This window comes from Triticum aestivum, chromosome 7D (genome assembly GCF_018294505.1).
Source record: "Triticum aestivum cultivar Chinese Spring chromosome 7D, IWGSC CS RefSeq v2.1, whole genome shotgun sequence".
NCBI classification, from domain to species: domain Eukaryota; kingdom Viridiplantae; phylum Streptophyta; class Magnoliopsida; order Poales; family Poaceae; genus Triticum; species Triticum aestivum.
Window position 1 is genome coordinate 613,565,940 of NC_057814.1, and position 19,016 is coordinate 613,584,955.

The window sequence follows — 19,016 nt, forward strand, 5'->3', positions numbered from 1 at the left end:
TGAGCTTGGTCCAGACCGCGTAGGCGTCGTCTTCGTCATTCACCACGGTGTGGAAGAGGTCGCTGGAGATGGTGAGGTAGAACTAGCGGATGATGGTGGCGTCGAGGATCATCCACTCCTCGTCGTTGATCATGAGCGCCGAGTCCACAGTGTCGTCCACGTGGCCGTGCAGGAGGTACTCACGGAACACGAGCAAAAAATACCGCTTCCAAGCGGAGTAGGACGCGGTGTTTTGATCAAGCTTCACCGGGACACGCTCATGGATGTTGAGGTCGCGGACGAGGGTGACATCGGGGCCGGCGAACGGGTTCGAGACGGTGGAGGAGGAGGAGCTCATGGCTAGGGTTTTGGGTTCGGGCGTGGGTTGGAGGGTGGCGGCGGGTAGGGTTCGCGGCGGGTGAGAGGTGGCGCGGGAGAGGAGGCAGTGGCGGAAGCGGGGGCGATCGGCGGCAGCGGCCTCGGGAGAGGCGGCGGCGGCGGAAGGCGGGGTGGTGGGGAAGGGGCGGCGGCAACCAGCGGCGGCGGCGGCGACCGAGAAGACGGTGGTGGCGGCGGCGGCTGATGGCGGCGGCGGGAAAGAGCGGCGGCGGCGGCGCGTAGAGGCGCGACGGCGACGGCTTAGGGTTATAGGATCGTGCTGCGATAGATATCATGTAGAGGGACAAGATGTGGACTGTACAATCACGATGTATTGATCGGTGCACCAGACACGTATATATAAGTACAGAGGTGGGCCACAACCTGAAATAGGAGGTGAGTACACACAAATATACACATACACAATATACTCAACATGATCTTTTTGCGTTTCAACCATACGTAGTCCGGTCTAACAATGAGATTTTTGTCCAGAGAGCCGAGTGCATCTGCCGATTCAAATTAAGCTTGTTCCACTAGATCATGTTTCATCAGCGAAGAAACAAAGTTCAGTGATGGCCTGGAAATGCGTGAAATTTGGCACTTGTTTATTTACAACGGGTCATAATGGACTCCCCTAAAATATTTACATATACTCCCTCTATTTTTATATACAAGGCCATTAGGAAATATATATTTTGCATCTATATAAGGCCAACAACAGTAATCGAGGCAAAATTAATGATATTTTCTCGTGCTAGCAACCTGTTTAATAGTTGAATGCATGCAGTCATAATGACAGTCAGCTACTTCCTCCACTCAGTTTTCTTGCATGCATGTGGGGTATTAATGATCCCAGTAAACAAAAAGAAAAGCTGACTTTCAAAGCAGACATTAAATTTTACATTGGTACCTGTAATTTGAGTTTGTGGCTTTGTATATAAAAATGAAGGGAGTAACATTTGTACATGAAAATGTACCTCTAAAACTTTTTTCCTTTATTTCTTACATTTGCATAAACATTTTGAGCATGCAGGAAGCAAATGCTCCCTAGAGCCGAAGAGCGGGAGCCGAATTGGATATCTGGTGCCTACCATCCGTTTAATAAAGTTCATATAGTAGGATGGGACTAGCTATAAAATGGGGCAATGCAAGTGTGCATGCTCACTCAACTACCAACCCAAATAATTACAATTAATTAAATCAAAGTACCGACCCCTGAACCTGAATGATGAAAGGCCAGCACACTCCAAGTGCTCACTTGACTTAACATCCCATGCACATCTGCAATGATAGCCATCAACCGGCGCCACCTTTGCAGGGGCAGGCATGTGAGGAGCTACGCCCGGCATCCACATACACAGCGATCTGCCTCAGATCACCCTGACAGCTTGGCATTTCTTTTCCCCGGCTCTCTCCCCGCCTTTCTGCTTGCACTTTTGTCTTGTCGATTTCCTGCTGGCTGCAGATCTGCTCTGTACTTGGTACGTCGTGTTGGATCTCAATCCAGCATCCAGATCCGTCGCTTGTACTGCATCCACGGGATCCATTTAAGCCCCATGAAAGCATATACGAAACAACACTTCAAGATAGGAGCGTGTACACTACACACACGCGCTCTGGGTGCCGGTGCCGGTCTTGTACGACCACTGCAACTAATGTGTCACGCGTTTTGCAGCAGCAGCTAGCAGGAGTAATCCTCTTGCCGGCATGCATGTGAGCCGAGCCGTGCAACCAACTGCGTGCCTCTCTGCTCTGGCTGCCTCGCTTCCTTCCTTTCTATAAAGATCCCACACGCACAAATCATGAGCCAGCCGCGCTTACAAGTGAATGAGAGTGGGAGGAGATCATTCAGATTTCACATTTCAGAGAAGAAGGAGAAGCTCGCTGAGAGGAGAGAGGTCTAGCTAGAGTGTGTAGAGAGAGAGAGAGAGAGAGAGAGAGAGAGAGAGATGGACTGGTACGCGTGGCTGTCGAAGGCGGGGCTGACGCCGGCGGCGACGTACGAGTACGGGCTGCTCTTCAGCGAGAACGAGCTGGAGCCGGGCGACGCGCCGGACTTCGACCACGACCTGCTCAAGAGCATGGGCATCGCCGTCGCCAAGCACCGCCTCGAGATCCTCAAGCTCGCCCGGAAGGACGCCGCCGCCGCCGCCTCGTCCCAGTCCTCCTCCTCCGCGGCCGCCCGGCTCGCGCGCAGGGCCGGCAGGTGCATCGCCCGGTGCGCGCGCCGGCTGGGCGGGGGCGGGGGCGCCGGCGGGAGGCGGTACTCCTCGTCCTCCGTCACCGTGGTGCCGCGGATCTGCAACGGCGCGGCCGGCGACGTGGTGGTCCGCGCCGGCGCCGTGCGGCGGAGGAGCAGCGTGAAGAAGATGGTGCTCATGATCACCGACGGCGGCGTCGCGAGCGGCGGCGGCGGCGGCGGCGGCGTCCGGTTCTCCGGGTCGCAGAAGGCCAGCCTCATGTTCCAGGACTGCGCGTACGAGGACGACGACGAGGACGGCGCCCGCGAGGAGGACGAGGAGCGGTGCTCCGACGGCGGCACCGCCGGGGGCGAGAGCGAGATCAAGTGGGACTCCATGTTTCAGGACCTCAAGCCGACGTGAGCTGCGTGCGCGACGACGCCGAGCAGAACATTTCCTCTTGCTCCCTCGATCCCTTCTCGTGATCGAGTTTACTGTTTTCTTGGTGTGCTTGCGAGGATGTGGCCTCTGGTTTTGTCCTCTGTAAAATGAATGGTTTTGGAGTGATGAGTGAAGAACTGAAGATCAGGAACGATTGATCTGCGCACCACATCTGAAACTATGTGCACACCACACCAACAGACCAACAGCATGGTGAATTTCTCTTCAGAAATCTAGTACCGAGACTAGCTGCAATTACAGTGGATCCGCTTCAGAGTTCAGACAGGCAGTCAACCTCCATAACTAAAAGTAGTCGAGATTAGTTAGTTAGCCTATACCGAACTCAAGTACGCAAAAAGAGCGCACAACTTCTTTTCTAGATCAACACAAAAGTGCAGAACTTGATGAGAAGCGACAACCACATCAACTTCTATCCCGTGTGTTCAACGGACGACGACATCGTTATTGCTCCTTTATAATTGTGTCCTATTCCTCCAAAATTAATTGTCTACTATAGTCGTCCAAAAATAATTGTGTCCTTGCATGTCCATCCGTACACAAGGACAGGGACGTCAAAGTCATTTATACAAACCTTTTCTTTGATTTACGGGATATCTGAGAACAGTGGTAATTGTAGAGCCATCAGTTGGCTTTCCTTACAATTACTCAGCTCCAAAGGAGAGCTCTAAAGGTTTTTTTTCTTCGAAATGGACACCGTCTTTAAGGGTCTGATCGGATCATGGGTCCCGCTTGACAAGATCAGAACCAGCATTCTATTAAAACACTTTGAAAAAATCTAAAATTTTACAAATTTACGTTTTCCTGAATTTCCCAAAATGGAGAGAAATTCTGAAAACTTTCACTAATTTAAACAATAATTGTAAATTTAAAAATCCTTCATGAATATGAAAAGTTAGTGAATTCTAAAAAATATTCATGAGTTTTTTATTTTCTGAATATTATCATAAATTTCATGAAAGGATAGCAGATTAAAAAAACTGTTGCACTGTTAAAAAATATTCATAACATTCAGGAAATTAAAGTTGTTGTGCATTTAAAAATGTTTGAACTTTTAAAAAATATTCACGAATTCAAAAAATCTTTGTAAATTTCAAAATTCTACTGAATATGAAGAAAACCCATTGATTCTAAATTTTCATACAACTTTTATATCTACTCATGATTTTATAAAAAAATGGTGAATTGTAGAAATTTTCACGAATATCAGTTTTTTGGTTATTTGAAACTTTCCACAGTTTTTTTAAACTCAGTATTTTTAAGAAAAAATATCTATTAATCTTAAAGTTTTCCCTTAGACTATGTTCGCGAATTTAAAAAGAAACATAATCAACCAAAAATAACTTTTTACATTGAAGTGGACCTTACCTGTTAAGGCCTGGTCAGGTCATGGGTGTCGCATTATAGTATCAGAACAGCCATTCTAATAAAACACATTTCAAAAGTGTTATAAAGATTTAGGAATTTTATTTGTGTGTGAATTTTCATAATTATTCTCAAAAGTTAATAATTGTTTTTGAATTCAATGAGTTCATAATTTAAATTTTCTGCACAAATATGAAAAAATAATTATGATTTCCAAAAAATCTTCACTGTATTTATATGTTTTTCTTAATATTTTAAAATAATAAAAAATTTAAAAAATATTCAGGGATAAACAAATGTTTATAATTTGAAAACTTAACAGATATTTAAAAACATATTCACAATTTGAAGAAAACTTTTATGAATTTGGTAAAATGTCCAAGAATGTTAATTAAGTTCCTTAATTTGACAAATAATAATAATTGTGTAAGTATACATAAAATAATAGAAAGGAAAAAATAAAAAATATATATAAGTGAATAGGAAAAATAGTAAAAGAACCAGGCTGAGAAAAAAGAAAAGAAGAAAAAACGAGCGAAACCTTCCCAAATCTAAAGGACTGGCCTACATGGCCACCCCAATAGAGCATGCGGGGGTCCAAGTTTGCTCCACCGCCTCAACGGTATGCATGAAATGTAAATTAACCCAATAACTGTTGGGAGCAAAAAAGAATTTAATGCCAAAACCAAAAAGCGGCGTGGCAAAGCGCGCGTTGTCCTTTTTTTGTTCTTTGCAGGAAAACTTTCAATCTATTCATCTTCAATCATGGTAGTACAACAAACACTACAAATAATAAAAATTACATCCTAATCCGTAGACCACATAGCGACGACTACAAGCACTGAAGCGAGCCGAAGGCACGCCTCTGTCATCGCCCCTCCCTCGCCGGAGTCGGGCAAACCTTGTTATAGTAAACAGTCGGGAAGTCGTCGTGCTAAGGCCCCATAGAACCAATGTACCAGAACAGCAACCGCCGCGGATGAAAAGTGCAGATCAAAAGGATCCAACCTGAAGACACATGAACGAAGACGAACAATGAACAGATCCGAGCAAATCTATCAAAGACAGATCCGTCGGAGACACACCTCCATACACCCACCGATGATGGTAGACACATCACCGGAACGGGGGCTAGGCGGGGAGTCCTCTAGCATATAATAAACTAAATGTCATAAGAAACAACCTTATGAAATATTCTTTAACAAAATCAAACATTTAAATTGCGAGAGCGGCGTTTTGGATCCCGAACTCATCTGTTCCCGGTCATGAACAGTAAAGTTCAAAAAATTCAAAAAAAACTATTTTGATTGGACATCTAAGTAGCTCTCAGCAAAAAAAGACAAATAGTGTGAATAGTTACTTGACCTTCCATTATAATTGTAAAGAAAAATCCACAAAAGGAAAAATAACATTGGCTTCATTTAAGAAAACAAAATTTTCGGTCGATATAGTGTGAAAAGTGACTTGTAGTAGCAATTTTTTTTTGTTTTTTCTGCCCTGAAGTCAACACTGGTTTTTATTCGTGAAAATTTATGTAGTAGTGCAAAAAAAGTTATGTTTATTGCAGAAACATCTTCTGAACTTTTTTGACTTTTTTCTTATATTTATCTCATATCAGGTGTGTATATATACACAGGGAACCCAAGATCATTTCCCTTGTTTTCACGTGCTCTCTTTCTCCTTTCTCATATATATAATATTTTTTTATCTAGAAGCACGCGAAGAAACTGACTCTTGCAGACAAAAGTGCCACATAACCAGACTTAGGGGCTGTTTGGATCATAGCCTGTGTCTGCCCAGCCAAAATATTGGCGTTGACCAGGGCTTCACATCTCGTTTGGATGAGCGCCCAAATTTTGGCATGGCAAGCCCGCTTTAGCTTTTCCCTTCTGTTTCTGTGCCAAATCATTGGCGAGACGCGGGCGGCCGATTCGCTGGCCGATATTTTGGCGCGCCCACAGTGCCGGCGATTTGGCTGGGCGGACTTGGGCAGTAACCAAACAGCCTAGCCTATACTAAGTACTCCCTCCGTAAATTAATATAAATGTTTTTATATTAGTTTACATAGGGAGTATTATACTTGCTCTAAAATACTTGTATAAGACGTAACGTGTTGTGGTGCCGCCCCCGCTGCTGCTTGCACGGTGAATAAACGGTGTATTTCCTGCTGTTCACCGAGGTGTCTCGTTCTTGTTATATGCTTGGATTGGATTTGTGTGTTGTGCTGCTACATGGAGTGTGGGCAGCTTGGTGTGGTATCCACAACCTGGCTGGTTTGATGTGTGGGCATCATCCGGAATAAGTACCTGTGTGGACAACCCTTGGCCTTCTGTCAAAGGTCCGGCAGTTTCCAGTTTTGGCAGTTGGTCATCCAACTGCTATCCGTCCTTCGCATTAGGACTTCCATCTCCGGTTGGATCGGGTGCTGCGACTTTGTTCTGGTTTAACCGGTGGGCGGGAGACACTCCCTTCGCGGCCCGCTTTCCCGACCTCTTCTCATCGCCGTCGCCCCCTCGATCTCAGTAGAGAGGGCCCTTATTGACTTAGGGCGCCTCGCTTTCCGGAGGCCATTTGGGCCCGGAAGCCGCCGCTTGGTAGGAGCTGCTTGATTGCGTCGCTCTTCACGAGCCGGTAGTGGATGCGGCCCTGGATGAGGTGCGGTGGCGTCTTGAGCCTTCGGGCCAATTCTCCACCAAGTCCCTCTACATGGCCATCGCCCCCTCCTCCGCTCCTCCACCCTTCCGGCGGTTTGGTCCATCCGCCTGCCACTGAAAATCCGGATGTTCATGTGGCAATGGATCTGCGGACGGATCCCGTCTGGGGTGGAGGTTCGCAAACGCAATGGCCCTGGTTCCGGCCTCTACCCGCTGTGTGGTACCCCAGAAGATTCGAATCACATCTTCTTCTCCTGTGTATCTGCCCAATTCATGTGGAGCTGCTTTAGAGAGGTAGTGGGAGGTGATTGGTGCCACACCAACTTCCCTGACCTCTTCGCCGAACTCCCCCCTGCCCTCTCGCCACATTAGGTGGCTTGAGATTGGGGCACTCGCGTGGACCCTCTGGACGATTCACAATAAGCTTGTGATTCAGCGCATTCCTCTTCGACGGGCTACTGACGCTCTCTTCAACACTGTCTGGTTACTTGCAGCTTTGGCAGCCGCTTAGCCGCCCTCAGGATCGGGACGCCATCTCCGCCTTCATCGCCGACCTTCGCTCGATGGCCGTCCGTCTGTCGCCGCCGCCCCCTCCGCCACCCCCAGAGCCAAATTAGACGTCCGGCATGTTCTCCGGCTTCAGCCATTTCTTTTTTATATTTTTGGGCTTGTTGAGCTGTGCCCTCAGCAGAACCTTTGTACTCCTTGTTGTGTGACTTGGGTGTGTGTTTTCTAGACTAGTCCGTGTATGTGTGCTTTTGGCGGTTTGTTTTATATTTATTTATAAAATAGGGTGAGCCTTTTTTGGTATGTGTGTTTGTAATAAAGAGGGTGTGCGCATCGGTGAGCGCCAACCCGGTGTGTTGTGTGCCTGATGAACCTTAAATTCAGCTTGGTTTGATGAGGTAGCGAGATTGGGTGCACCGGAGTTGAAAGGAGTGGACGCACACATGTTCGCGTCCCGGCTCGTCCCCAGCGAACGCAGTGGATTTTCTGACGTGGCACTTGGGCTGCTTTAAGATTCGTAATTTTGAGCCGACGGCCAGCGAATAGTTCTCTGGAACCTTCAGATATCTGACGTTCGCCAGTTACTATTACCGATACAATATTGCTTTACGTACATTATCAACAAATGCATATCCCTTAGCAATTAAATAGCACAATCATTATTTTTACTTATCTATAAATCCTAGGTCGCTTCCCCTCGCAAATAAAAATAAAGATCCTAGGTCGCTTGCCATGACTATTTCAAAAGAGAAGTTCAAACCAAGACCTCGCCGGAGACGCTATCGCTCACAGCATCGCAATCGAAGGCGAGGAAGAGGGTTAACAGGTGAGGGTGGGGGTGCGATCGCTCGTTGAAAACTGATAGCCCAGGGAGGATTCTAGGGATGGTTGGGTGTGGCATAAGCACTACGGTGGGTGGCGGTGAGGAAAGGGCAGGGCAGAGAGACGCACAAGCCGTGTTTGCCGACAGCAGGCAGATCGGCCGGTGGTGGTGAGGTAAGGGCGGGGCAGAGAGGCGTCGCAAGCCGCGGTTGCTGACAGCAGGCAGATCGCCCGGTGGTGGTGGGCTGTTCAGAGGAGGAAGAAGATGATCCCAAGCCACCGGATCAAGATCCAACGGCCCAAAAAAAGTTACTTACACCAAATTAATATTTAGTCGACTTACACACATTAAATCCCCATCTTATAATTTTATGAACACGTTTCCCCTTCTTACCTCGCGTTTCTTCTCTCAACCTCTCACCTCCGAACACCATGGCGAGTGTGACCTCCGATGCAGCGCGGCGAGGAGCATGGATTCAGCAGTTCAAGCATTCCAGCAATGGTCCACTCTTTCTTCTCCATCTCATTCGTTCCTCTCCCCCGTCGCCACCTGCCCACCTCCACTCGCCGCCCCTGGCTCTCCTTTCAAGTAGATCTGCTCTGGGGGAGCCTAGCCGCCGCCGTCCACCATCGGCCCTTCCCTACCCGTCGCTGCCGAGAGGTCGCCGCGACGGTGAGCCTGCTGTGCGCGCCTCCCGCTGGCCGCGGCCGTCCGTGTTCTCTCCTTCCCCGTCGGCGTGCCTCATTGGCATGGCATGAAAGAGGAAATGTGGCAGCCAGCACTTGCAAGTTGGGTACTTTGATTCCGGCTGTACCATTTCAATCCAACAGCAACACCGAACGGCAGTGGCATCGTCATTCTGCGGTTCTGCTTCTGCCATGGATGGGTTTCGTGTTTGCCATTGCAGGATGAATCCCTCTGCAAACCTTATTATGTCTGATGAAACTGCGCCGTGGAATTGGATTTCGTTACCTTGGGCTTGGCCTGGGATTGAGGAAGCATCGATCGATATCAAGAATGGACTGTACAAAAAGATGGAGGTAGCAGTATGTTCCTTTCTTTTCCTTTATGGAAATGAAGTATGTGTGATGCCTGGCAGATTCGGCTCTAAAGAAGAAAGAGAAGATCGATAGCCAAGTGGATCGATGGCGTTGTCTGCAAGGGCAAGCAAGGAACCATGGATTGATGCTCTGGCAAAAGGAAAGCAACGGCAAGATGCCAAAAGCAGCTCGTAGCATTACCACCACCACCACCCCTCCCTTCAAACATATGTATGTGTCTGCTCTGATTCTTGCAGTGCATTCTGTTCCAGAGCTCTACAATATGGCAAGATGAAAAATTCTCTTCTCTAAACCAAGATGATCGAGTGATCACATATCTTCACCTCGCCCGGGACTGGGTTTCTTGGAGATAACTCTTATTTCCTCTGCAAGTGTTCTTCGCTCCTCCTCCACTCGACACTCTTAGTGGTAATGCAATTGCATCTTGTAACTACATGCTACTATATAGGAGTATATGTAAGCTTGTGGCGGTCGATGCCAGAAGCTTCTTCCCTTACTGCCACAGAATTTCGATGATCTACCTTGAACTACATACATTATGTTCCCATGCTTTGCCACAAGCTATCCCCAAGTGATATATTTTCCTTTTCAGCAAGATGGTTGGGTGATATATACATCTCTGGTCTCTGGGGCTAGTTTTACTGAAATAACTTTTCCTTTCTCCGCAAGACTTAATTAGTTGCCTCCTCTACTTGATCTGCCTCCCAGCTCTAGAGGCACTGCAATCGCATCTTGTACTGTATATACCATAATCTCGTCTTGTCATATGCTTTCACTGCATCTGATCAGAGGCAACTTGCTTTTCTGGGGGATGGAGAAATCTGCATCGGATGGATTAGATATGTTTATCCTGGTTTTCTTCTGCTGAAATTTGTTTTCTGTCGAGAAGTTCAACATGTTGAGGAGAGCCCCACGCACCCACTTCCCGGTCGGTATCTCTTCCACTAGCTAACCTCACGAAATGCACCGGTGGTTGATTTATATTTGTGTGTTCCGATGTTGCTTTTGTCAATCATCCTAATGTTTAGATTACCACTAATACAATTTTGTTATGCGGCAACCCACGGTACACTTTTTTTTGAAAAAGAAGGATGGTCACGGCCTCTGCGTTAGAGTGATGCATACAACCATTTTACTAAATAAAGTGTGAAAACAAAGTCTGAGGTCCAATACTGGCTCACAAAAGGAGCCCGGCAAAAAAAGATAATAAAAGATGCCACGGCGGGCAAAAATAAAAACAGGCTACGATGACTAGACAACTAGCATATTATTAGCTCATCATCCAAATCGGTTGAAGATGAACCGTGCTACCGTTTCCCAACAGTTGCACCCAGTAACCAAAAGCTCCCTGGAGTGTGCGTGAGTGAGTAACGATCACGTACGGATCCAAGCAATGTCTCGGTAGATAACCTGCAAAAAGTTGATACAATTTTTGCCGTTAAAGATCATCTCATTTCTGTTGTTCCATATAACCCAAAGTAGTGCACATATCCCTATCCGAATAGGCCTCGCTATATTTTATTTCACTCCATTTAGCCACGTCCAAAAATAACGTGCTAGTACTAATTGAACAAGTCATGGAACATAGACATATATAAGATCTCCCTTAATGATATACCAATATTTCTTGTAAAACTCTGTCGGGAACCCATTCGGTCCAGGGGTCTTATTCTGTTTCATTTGTGATATTGCTTCAAACACCTTGTTCTCAGTGAACGGAGTAGACAAAACCTCGTTCTAGTCAGTGTTGAGCTGAGCTATGTCCCCAATTGCGCGCTCATCAAGCAACACAAAATTATCTTTGGGGGCACTAAAAAGGTTCTTATAAAAATTGGGGAGCAAACAAGGAAATACATGAGAGCTGCCATTCTACACGCTTATATAAAGTTTAGCTCGATTTAATCTTTAAAAATAGATGCTTGCCTTGCCTTCTCAAATATTTTAATAAGAGTGCATTATTTATTGCTTTAGTTCATTCACGTTCAAAATAGCTAGTAATTGAAATTATATAGTACCAATATATGCATTGTGTCGGTCATATATAATAGCAATTAACTACTACACAGGTTGTAAAGGACTTTGATGACGCCGTCAAACATTTGGTTGATCTTTTGCGTACAAGCAACGACCGTTCTACAGAAGGCAAACTCGAAGTATTCGTCTGTTATGGCTGGTTTGAGGGCGTGGGAGCATCTGCTGTCCTTAGAGCTACAGCCAAACTCCTAAACTCTACAACATGTGATGATTTCAACACGAGAAAGCATTTTGACAGAGTCGTCTACGTGGACTGCTCAAATTGTATAAACAGAAGGGCCATGCAGAGGGCAATCGCAAAGGAGTTGAACCTTCACCATGCAATGCCCATATTTGAATTATTCTTCTACCCAAGACGAAAGATGCTAGTCGGATTCAACAATATAGACCGATTTGCTTACTCAATGTAAATTTCAAAATCTTCACCAAGGTGGCGACTAACCGTCTGAATGGGGTGGCTGATCATGTAGTCAAACCAACCCAAACAGCATTCATGCAAGGGCGAAACATTTTGGATGGTGTTGCTGTCCTTCATGAAACGGTCCACGAGCTTCATCATAAAAAATTGAATGGAGTCATTTTTAAAATCGACTTCGAGAAAGCTTATGATAAAGTAAAGTGGCCCTTTTTGTTACAAACATTACGTATGAAAGGGTTTTCCGATACTTGGTGTCGATGGGTTGAGAGCTTTGTGTCCGGAGGTAGCGTAGCTATTAAGGTAAACGACGATGTAGGCAACTATTTCCAGACAAGGAAGGGGCTCCGTCAAGGGGACCCCGCATCACCCATTATGTTTAATATTGTGGCTGATATGTTAGCTACTCTTATTGAGAGGGCCAAGTTAGCAGGTCAAGTCACCGGGGTCATTCCTCATTTAGTAGAAGGAGGCCTATCAATTTTACAATATGCGGATGACACCATTTTGTTCCTGGACCATGACTTAGAAAAGGCCAGAAACCTTAAATTGTTGTTATGTGCCTTTGTGGATCTTTTTGGACTAAAGATTAATTTTCATAAGAGTGAACTCTTCTGTTTCGGCGAGGCCGCAGAAGTTTCACAAGATTATGCTGAAATCTTTGGTTGTCAACTTGGACAATTTCCAATTCGCTATCTGGGTATCCCTATTCACTATAGGCGACTGACAATAGCTGAATGGAAGCATGTTGAAGAGAGACTGGAGAAACGTCTGGCCAGTTGGAAGGCCAAACTCTTGTCCTATGGAGGTCGACTAATCTTGATCAATTCGGTCCTTACCAATATGGTTCTTGATATGTTATCTTTTTTTCATCTCCCAAAAGGAGTGCTCCAGCGTCTTGACTATTATAGATCAAGATTTTTTTGGCAGAGCGATAATGAAACCAAGAAGTATCGTTTGGCAAGGTGGAACGTATTATGCCGCCCTAAAAGCCAAGGGGGGCTTGGAATCCAGGATCTTGAGATAAAAGATATATCACTGCTCAGCAAATGGGTATATAAATTACTCACTGAGAACGGTGTTTGGCAGGAAATCATTCATAATAAATACGTGGGTTCCAAAGCAATATCCCAAGTCTACTGGAGACCAGGAGATTCACATTTTTGGAGTGGGGTGATGAAAGCTAAAGAATTCTTTTTCCAGTTTGGAACGTTTTTGGTTAGGGACGGCTCCCAGACACGTTTCTGGGAAGACACCTGGTTGGGGAACAACCCCTTAATTGTGCAATACCCAAGTTTATATCGGATAGTTAGACATAAGTTTGTCATGATTAAACAAGTGCTGGGACAAGAAAACCCTGATATTTCTTTTCGTCAAACCCTCATTGGTCCTCGATTGGCAGCATGGGATGATCTGCTAACCCGACTGGGAGCCATCCAGCTGTCAGTGGAACCGGATATCTTTAAATGGAAATTGCATCAGAGTGGTAAGTTTTCGGTTAAATCCATGTATGATGCACTGGTTCATAACGAGGTACCAATAGATAATAGGAAATTGTGGAAGCTTAAGATTCCCCTAAAAGTGAAAATTTTCCTATGGTTTTTCACTAAAGGAGTTATCTTAACTAGGGACAATTTGGCACGACGAAACTAGCTAGGTTGCAAAAAATGTGTTTTCTGCCACCATGATGAGTCGAATAAGCACTTATTTTTTGAATGCAAGTTTGCTCGATCGGTATGGGCTATTGTCCAAATAGCTTCGAATCTATACCCTCCACGTAGTGCACGTAATATGTTCGGCAACTGGTTGAGGGGAATAGATAAACAATTTTCTAAACACATTCTTGTGGGGGCGGCTGCTTTATGTTGGGCACTCTGGCTCACTAGGAATGATATTGTTTTTAACCGTAAATGTGTTTCTTCTCCTATGCAGGTTATTCATATATGCTCGCGATGGCTCCGATGTGGTCTATCCTGCAGCGGCCGGAGGACAGAGACCTTTTTATGATGGCGTCTACACGGCTGGAGCGTTCGGCCAGGGAGATTTTCTACCCCCATGGGTGGCGGTGTGATCTTCGAATTGGATTGGCCCCGCTATAGGCTTGTTTTATTTTTTACTTGTGGCTGTTTAGCCATGTTTTTTTGATCTAGACTTCTTCAAACTTTTGGCTGTGTGCATCTAGCTATGCAGAGGCCGGGTGATCTTTGATGCGTCTGTATCAACTCGATATTTCAATTCAATGAAAAGCCCTTTATCGAAAAAAAATTGATAAGCAAGATGAACATGATGATTTCAGAGGGGTACACAACAGCAATAGAAAAGAGGTGCCAGGGATCGGAAGTTTGATTACTAAGTCACTAAGAGATGAAAGATTTTTGATGATTTTTTATTATGAAGTAGTTGAAGATATTGATCTGATAGAATGTGGCATTCCTGTTTTCGGTAAAGGTATATTGTTATGGACCAATTGCAGAAGATTTCTGGTCCACACGAGAGAAAGCAAGTTGATGTCCCCTTCTGCTAGTAATGATATTTTTATCAGTTTCTATCAGAATGAAGGCATAAAACAAATACATAATATATTGCATGAAGAAGCTGTCGGAGTGATTGGTGGCACTGGTATGGATGGCATCAACCCAGAAATAGTTTTGGATTGCTTCCTGTACTCAATCTTCTTGACAGCACAGTTACCTAAAAACTCTATTGGTGTTGACTATGGTTGGGCTACTCATGCTTGCAACTACTGGATATGTGATGGAATCCTTGAGGATAGAGCATGGGAGATCGGTAATGCATTGTATGGAGTGATACCGCAATTTGACTATTATTCAGAAAAAATATGGGGCTATTTTTCAGATGAAACAAGACGTTTGGCAATGGCATCAGATTATTATGGACGAAAAAAATCTTATGAAGGTTGGTGTTCAGTCACCTCTAACAAACCAACAGCAGATGATATCTCTTACGTTCCTGGAAGTGCATCATCATATTTCCTAACATGCCAGGGAGATGATCCAGTATATATACGTAATGATTTGTTTCAACTGGTCAGCAGCAACCTTCGCATGCTAAAACTCTGCAACTGTGGCTTTGATTTTGCATCCCCTCCTTTTGAGTGCTGCCAAAACCTAAGATTCCTTTGGCTTGACCATTGTGCAAACACAGGGAAGGAGCAAAGTGGAGGGCCAAAATTTTCAAACCTGTTGGTGTTTGATTTACGTTTCACAGATTTTGTTTTGTTGCCTCAGATGATTGAGCTTATGACCAATCTCAGGGAGCTGAATACAAAGGGAGTCTTATGGAAGGCTGTAAGTCATGCATGGAAGAAGCTACAGAAGCTTCATAAGCTCCGGTTAAGCGAATCTTCAGATGTGGTTACAGTGGACATTTGTTCTTTTGCGGATATGATGAATCTGGAGCTCCTTGACTTGTCTGGCAACACTCACATGGAATCATTGCCGACATTGTCGTCCGCAAGAAGTCTGAAGATGCTTGTTATTGATGGTTGTTCCAGCTTGGAGCATGTTGCACTGGAAGGAGCTCCTCCACTGCTTGAAAGTTTTAGCTTTGATGGTTACGGCCCAGCAGAGAATTGGACTCACTCCATACATCTGCCACGAAAGGAATTGCGCCTCAAGTCTCGTATGGCTCCAGTTGAAATAGTCAAGGTGACTAAGATCTCCCTCCATGGCTGTGGTCGATTGCAAAACATATTCTTGCGTGCATTGCCCTGTCTGGAGGAACTGGACCTCTCTGGTACAGCCATTAAAATACTTGACCTCCGAGCAATGGATGTCCCGAAACTCAAGAAGTTATTTCTACTGGGTTGTGAGCAGCTTCGTAGCCTAATCTGGCATGGCCCACCTAGATTGAAAGTGCTCCATGTGGACACACAGAGGAAGATTAGATCAATGATCAGTTGTGGAGAACAGGGATCCTTCAACATTGAGGTATGTATTGCTTTTACGGATGGGAGGTTCATTTGGTCATCCTCAAAGGGACTCTTTTTCCAGACACTAAATATTCTCTCCAAGGTATACCTTCTTATCTCTTGTATGAGCCATAGTGAAGCCAACATCACCAAAAGTATCAAGGAGATTGGCTCTAGCAAACAGGGTTTGGTTCCAACAAGGTCGTTATTACCGTATAATGATATTGCTCTGGCTAATGATGTTACATGCTCGGTCTTGGTGTGGAACTGTCGACAACTCCAAACTTTGAATGTGCATATCGAGATTGGTAAAGGAAGCTATAATTTAGATAGTATGCAAGACGAAGGGGATTTCAGAAGCTTCACAGGATATGTTGAATCATTGCATGTGCATGATAATTGCTCCATCACTGCTATCCCCCCAACGAACTGGGGGAGACTAGAATGGTGTCATGTTGAGAGGTGCCCCAAGCTAAACTATGTGTTTTCACGTCGGAAGGGAACATACAGCTTTCAATGTATAAAGATATTTTCAGCTTCTGATCTCCTAGTGGCCTATTGCATCTGGGGAGGCATCAATAAAACTTGGGGTGACTTTTATTACAGTCATCAGAGTCTCCAACAACTGCAACACATATACCTGTACAATTGCCCAAGGCTGGTGCTCGTCCTCACCATTTCCTTCACCTTGCCCAACTTGGAGACCCTCCAGATTGCATATTGCAGTAGCCTTCGACATGTTTTTCCATTGGACGACAAGTACCCTACGGAAATAGTATCTGGTGTCACATTCAAGAACCTGAAGGACATCAAGCTACACCATCTTCACAAGCTGGAGCAGATATGTGAGGCCAGATTGACCGCACCTGCGCTGCAGACGGTCGGCATCAGGGACTGCTGGGCTCTCAAGCGTCTGCCAGCTGTAGCGTGTGATGGTCCTAAGCCGGTGGTGGACTGCGAGAAGGATATGTGGGACAAGCTCGAGTGGGATGGCCTGGACGCTGGACATCACCCGTCGCTCTTCGAAACGCGCCACTCCACTTATCACAAGAAGACCCTCCCAAGGGGCTCCTATCTAAGGTCCGTCGCATGTTGATTTCTTATATGCAATATACATAGATAGATAAGGTTTTTTGTACGGCAAATGGTCATTAAGTCAGTAGTAATATTTCCCCTTTATGTCCTTCATTTCTTAGGTAATTGATCTGTTGTAGCGCTGTTCTGGCATGTATTGCTATGCGGTGCAATGCAAGGAGCCTGGGTTACGCGAAGCATTGGTTTGCTGCTGCAACAAGTCCTCGCCTCATAGCTCCGAGGTGTTTCTCCAGCTGCAGACTGCAGGTGTGTTTGCGAATTATGTGTGTCTGTGCTGCTGCTGCTTGCACGGCGAATAAATTGTGTGTTTCCTTGTCACCGAGCCGCCTCTTGATCTTGGTATGCTTGGTTGGATTGGTGTCTTGTGCTGCCACTTGGAGTGCTGGCTTTCCACGGCTTGGGTGTGGCATTCACAACCCACCTAGTTTGTCTTGATTTGATGAAACTGTTCGTAATAAGAGGGTTTGTGTGCATCGGTGCATGTCAATCTAGTGTGTGTGGTGTGTGACTGATGAACCTTAAATTTAGCATGGTTTGATGTATCTTTTGTTGATGAAACAACATTTCATCTTAAATTATTGTGATGAGTTATTGTGTGGTTTGCATCAGTTCTGGTTGTTGGTCGCTGTCCACTATAGTATGCTGAGCAAGCATCATGTCACTGTAGTACAGAGTTGATCTCCTCGGCCCACTTTTCTAAGCATCTGACCAAACTCGGCTTAATGCCACCGAGGATCTGTTGGCACGTTCGACCTGCCCATTACTCTATGGGTGGTACATGAAAGTGTAGTCCAGTTTAATATTTTGTTCAATGCACCAGTCCTGGAGCACATCCGTATTGTACATAACCGGCTCGGCAACTTGTGTGGCAACTGGCTTAGCCTCGATCCATATTGTAAACTTGTCGACCATACCGAGCAGGTACTTATTATTCAACTCGCCCTTACGAAATGGTCTGACCATGTCCAGCCCCCTGTCCAGGTTATCAGAATTGTCTTGAGAGCCATCGCATGTAAGTGGCAGGCTTTAGCGAACATCACCAATTGTGGTTTCGCACAACATTTTTACCAGGGCTTCAAAAAGGTATGGTTTTGTAGAAACTTTTAACACACAAAGAGGATGGAATCATCCCTTTCGAAGAAAAGCTAGGGGTGGACGTTTTTTGGTTTACCGAACAAAGGATTCATCAAAACGCCTTAATAGGATCGAAACAACTTATACTTTTGCATGTGATCCTAATAAAGGTACACTATGGGGGTGAAGAGTACAAGGCAATACCATAACTTTAAAGTGACAAACTGATGGTGATTAATTAGATAGATCGTGAAATGTGAGCATCGAAAGGACTATGAAAACTAGCCTAGAGAGAATGGTTGAGTAAGAGGGGAAAGAAATAAAATACAAGAAGTAAACATAAATGCAATGCAAAACATTAGAAAGTCATTTTTGCACTAAAAAATTGGTTTGCAAAAGCCGAGTATTGTTTCAGAGGCACTAGGCTTATATTTGGTGGAAGAGGATCTGGAGCACTCGGGTGCTCCAAACCCTGTATGAGTGTTAAATTCAAAAAAAAAACAGGAAAATTAAAAAAATCTAAAATTTTGGATATCAAACCAATGTGCTCAATCTACTCTCGTGTAAAGTTTCATGAAAACATCCCAGGAAACATATTCTTAGTAAAAAGACAAAACTATTCCTATGTATAGAAAAAAACTATTTGGATGGATCATAGGTTGGATCGTCTTTTCTTCGCCACGAATACGTTTCCTAGTATTTTTTCAAGAAACTTCACACGGAAGTAGATTGGGCACAAAGGTTTGATATCCCCAAATTTCAGTTTTTTTGAATTTTCCTAATATTTTCTGAATTTAATTTTCATATAGGGGTGGAGCACCCAGGTGCTCCCGTGCATTTCCCTATATTTTGGCATACTTTTAAAAATAAAATAATTCCCTAAAGTAAGCTGAGAACCTTCTGGCACTCACTCGGCTTATGATTTGCTCCGTCAACCACCTTTGTGATTGTCACATGGTAGGGGGACGTTGCCGAGGCTTGACTGCGAGAGCTTTTTTCTATATGCCGAATTGTTTTTAAAAGCCGAGCATTTTTTTCTCACATTCGGCCTATGAGAA

At 45.0% G+C, this 19,016-nt stretch overlaps 2 protein-coding genes across 2 annotated transcripts; both read left to right on the top strand.

The window, feature by feature from the left end:
* The first annotated feature begins 1,953 nt into the window (after positions 1 to 1,953).
* LOC123166816 (uncharacterized) lies at positions 1,954 to 3,152 on the top strand. The gene has a single exon (XM_044584624.1). It carries the CDS (start codon positions 2,310 to 2,312, stop codon positions 2,961 to 2,963), a length of 654 nt encoding a protein of 217 aa, XP_044440559.1. The 5' UTR covers positions 1,954 to 2,309; the 3' UTR covers positions 2,964 to 3,152.
* A 5,646-nt stretch (positions 3,153 to 8,798) lies between these two features.
* Positions 8,799 to 16,885, top strand: LOC123171422 (uncharacterized). The gene is made up of 4 exons (XM_044588932.1): positions 8,799 to 9,020; positions 11,476 to 11,774; positions 14,122 to 14,885; positions 15,087 to 16,885. The coding sequence occupies exons 1-4, from the start codon at positions 8,799 to 8,801 to the stop codon at positions 16,883 to 16,885; spliced, it is 3,084 nt and encodes a 1,027-aa protein (XP_044444867.1).
* Positions 16,886 to 19,016: the final 2,131 nt, after the last annotated feature.

What these genes read in the sequence shown, in the direction of transcription:
- LOC123166816 (XM_044584624.1), top strand. Translation starts at nt 2,310, where the DNA reads ATGGACTGGTACGCGTGGCTGTCGAAGGCGGGGCTGACGCCGGCGGCG.
- LOC123171422 (XM_044588932.1), top strand. Translation starts at nt 8,799, where the DNA reads ATGCAGCGCGGCGAGGAGCATGGATTCAGCAGTTCAAGCATTCCAGCA. An exon ending in CTTCACCATGCAATGCCCAT is followed by an intron (nt 11,775 to 14,121) that starts ATTTGAATTATT and finishes TTATCGAAAAAA; the next exon opens with AATTGATAAGCAAGATGAAC. An exon ending in AGATGATCCAGTATATATAC is followed by an intron (nt 14,886 to 15,086) that starts GTAATGATTTGT and finishes TACGTTTCACAG; the next exon opens with ATTTTGTTTTGTTGCCTCAG.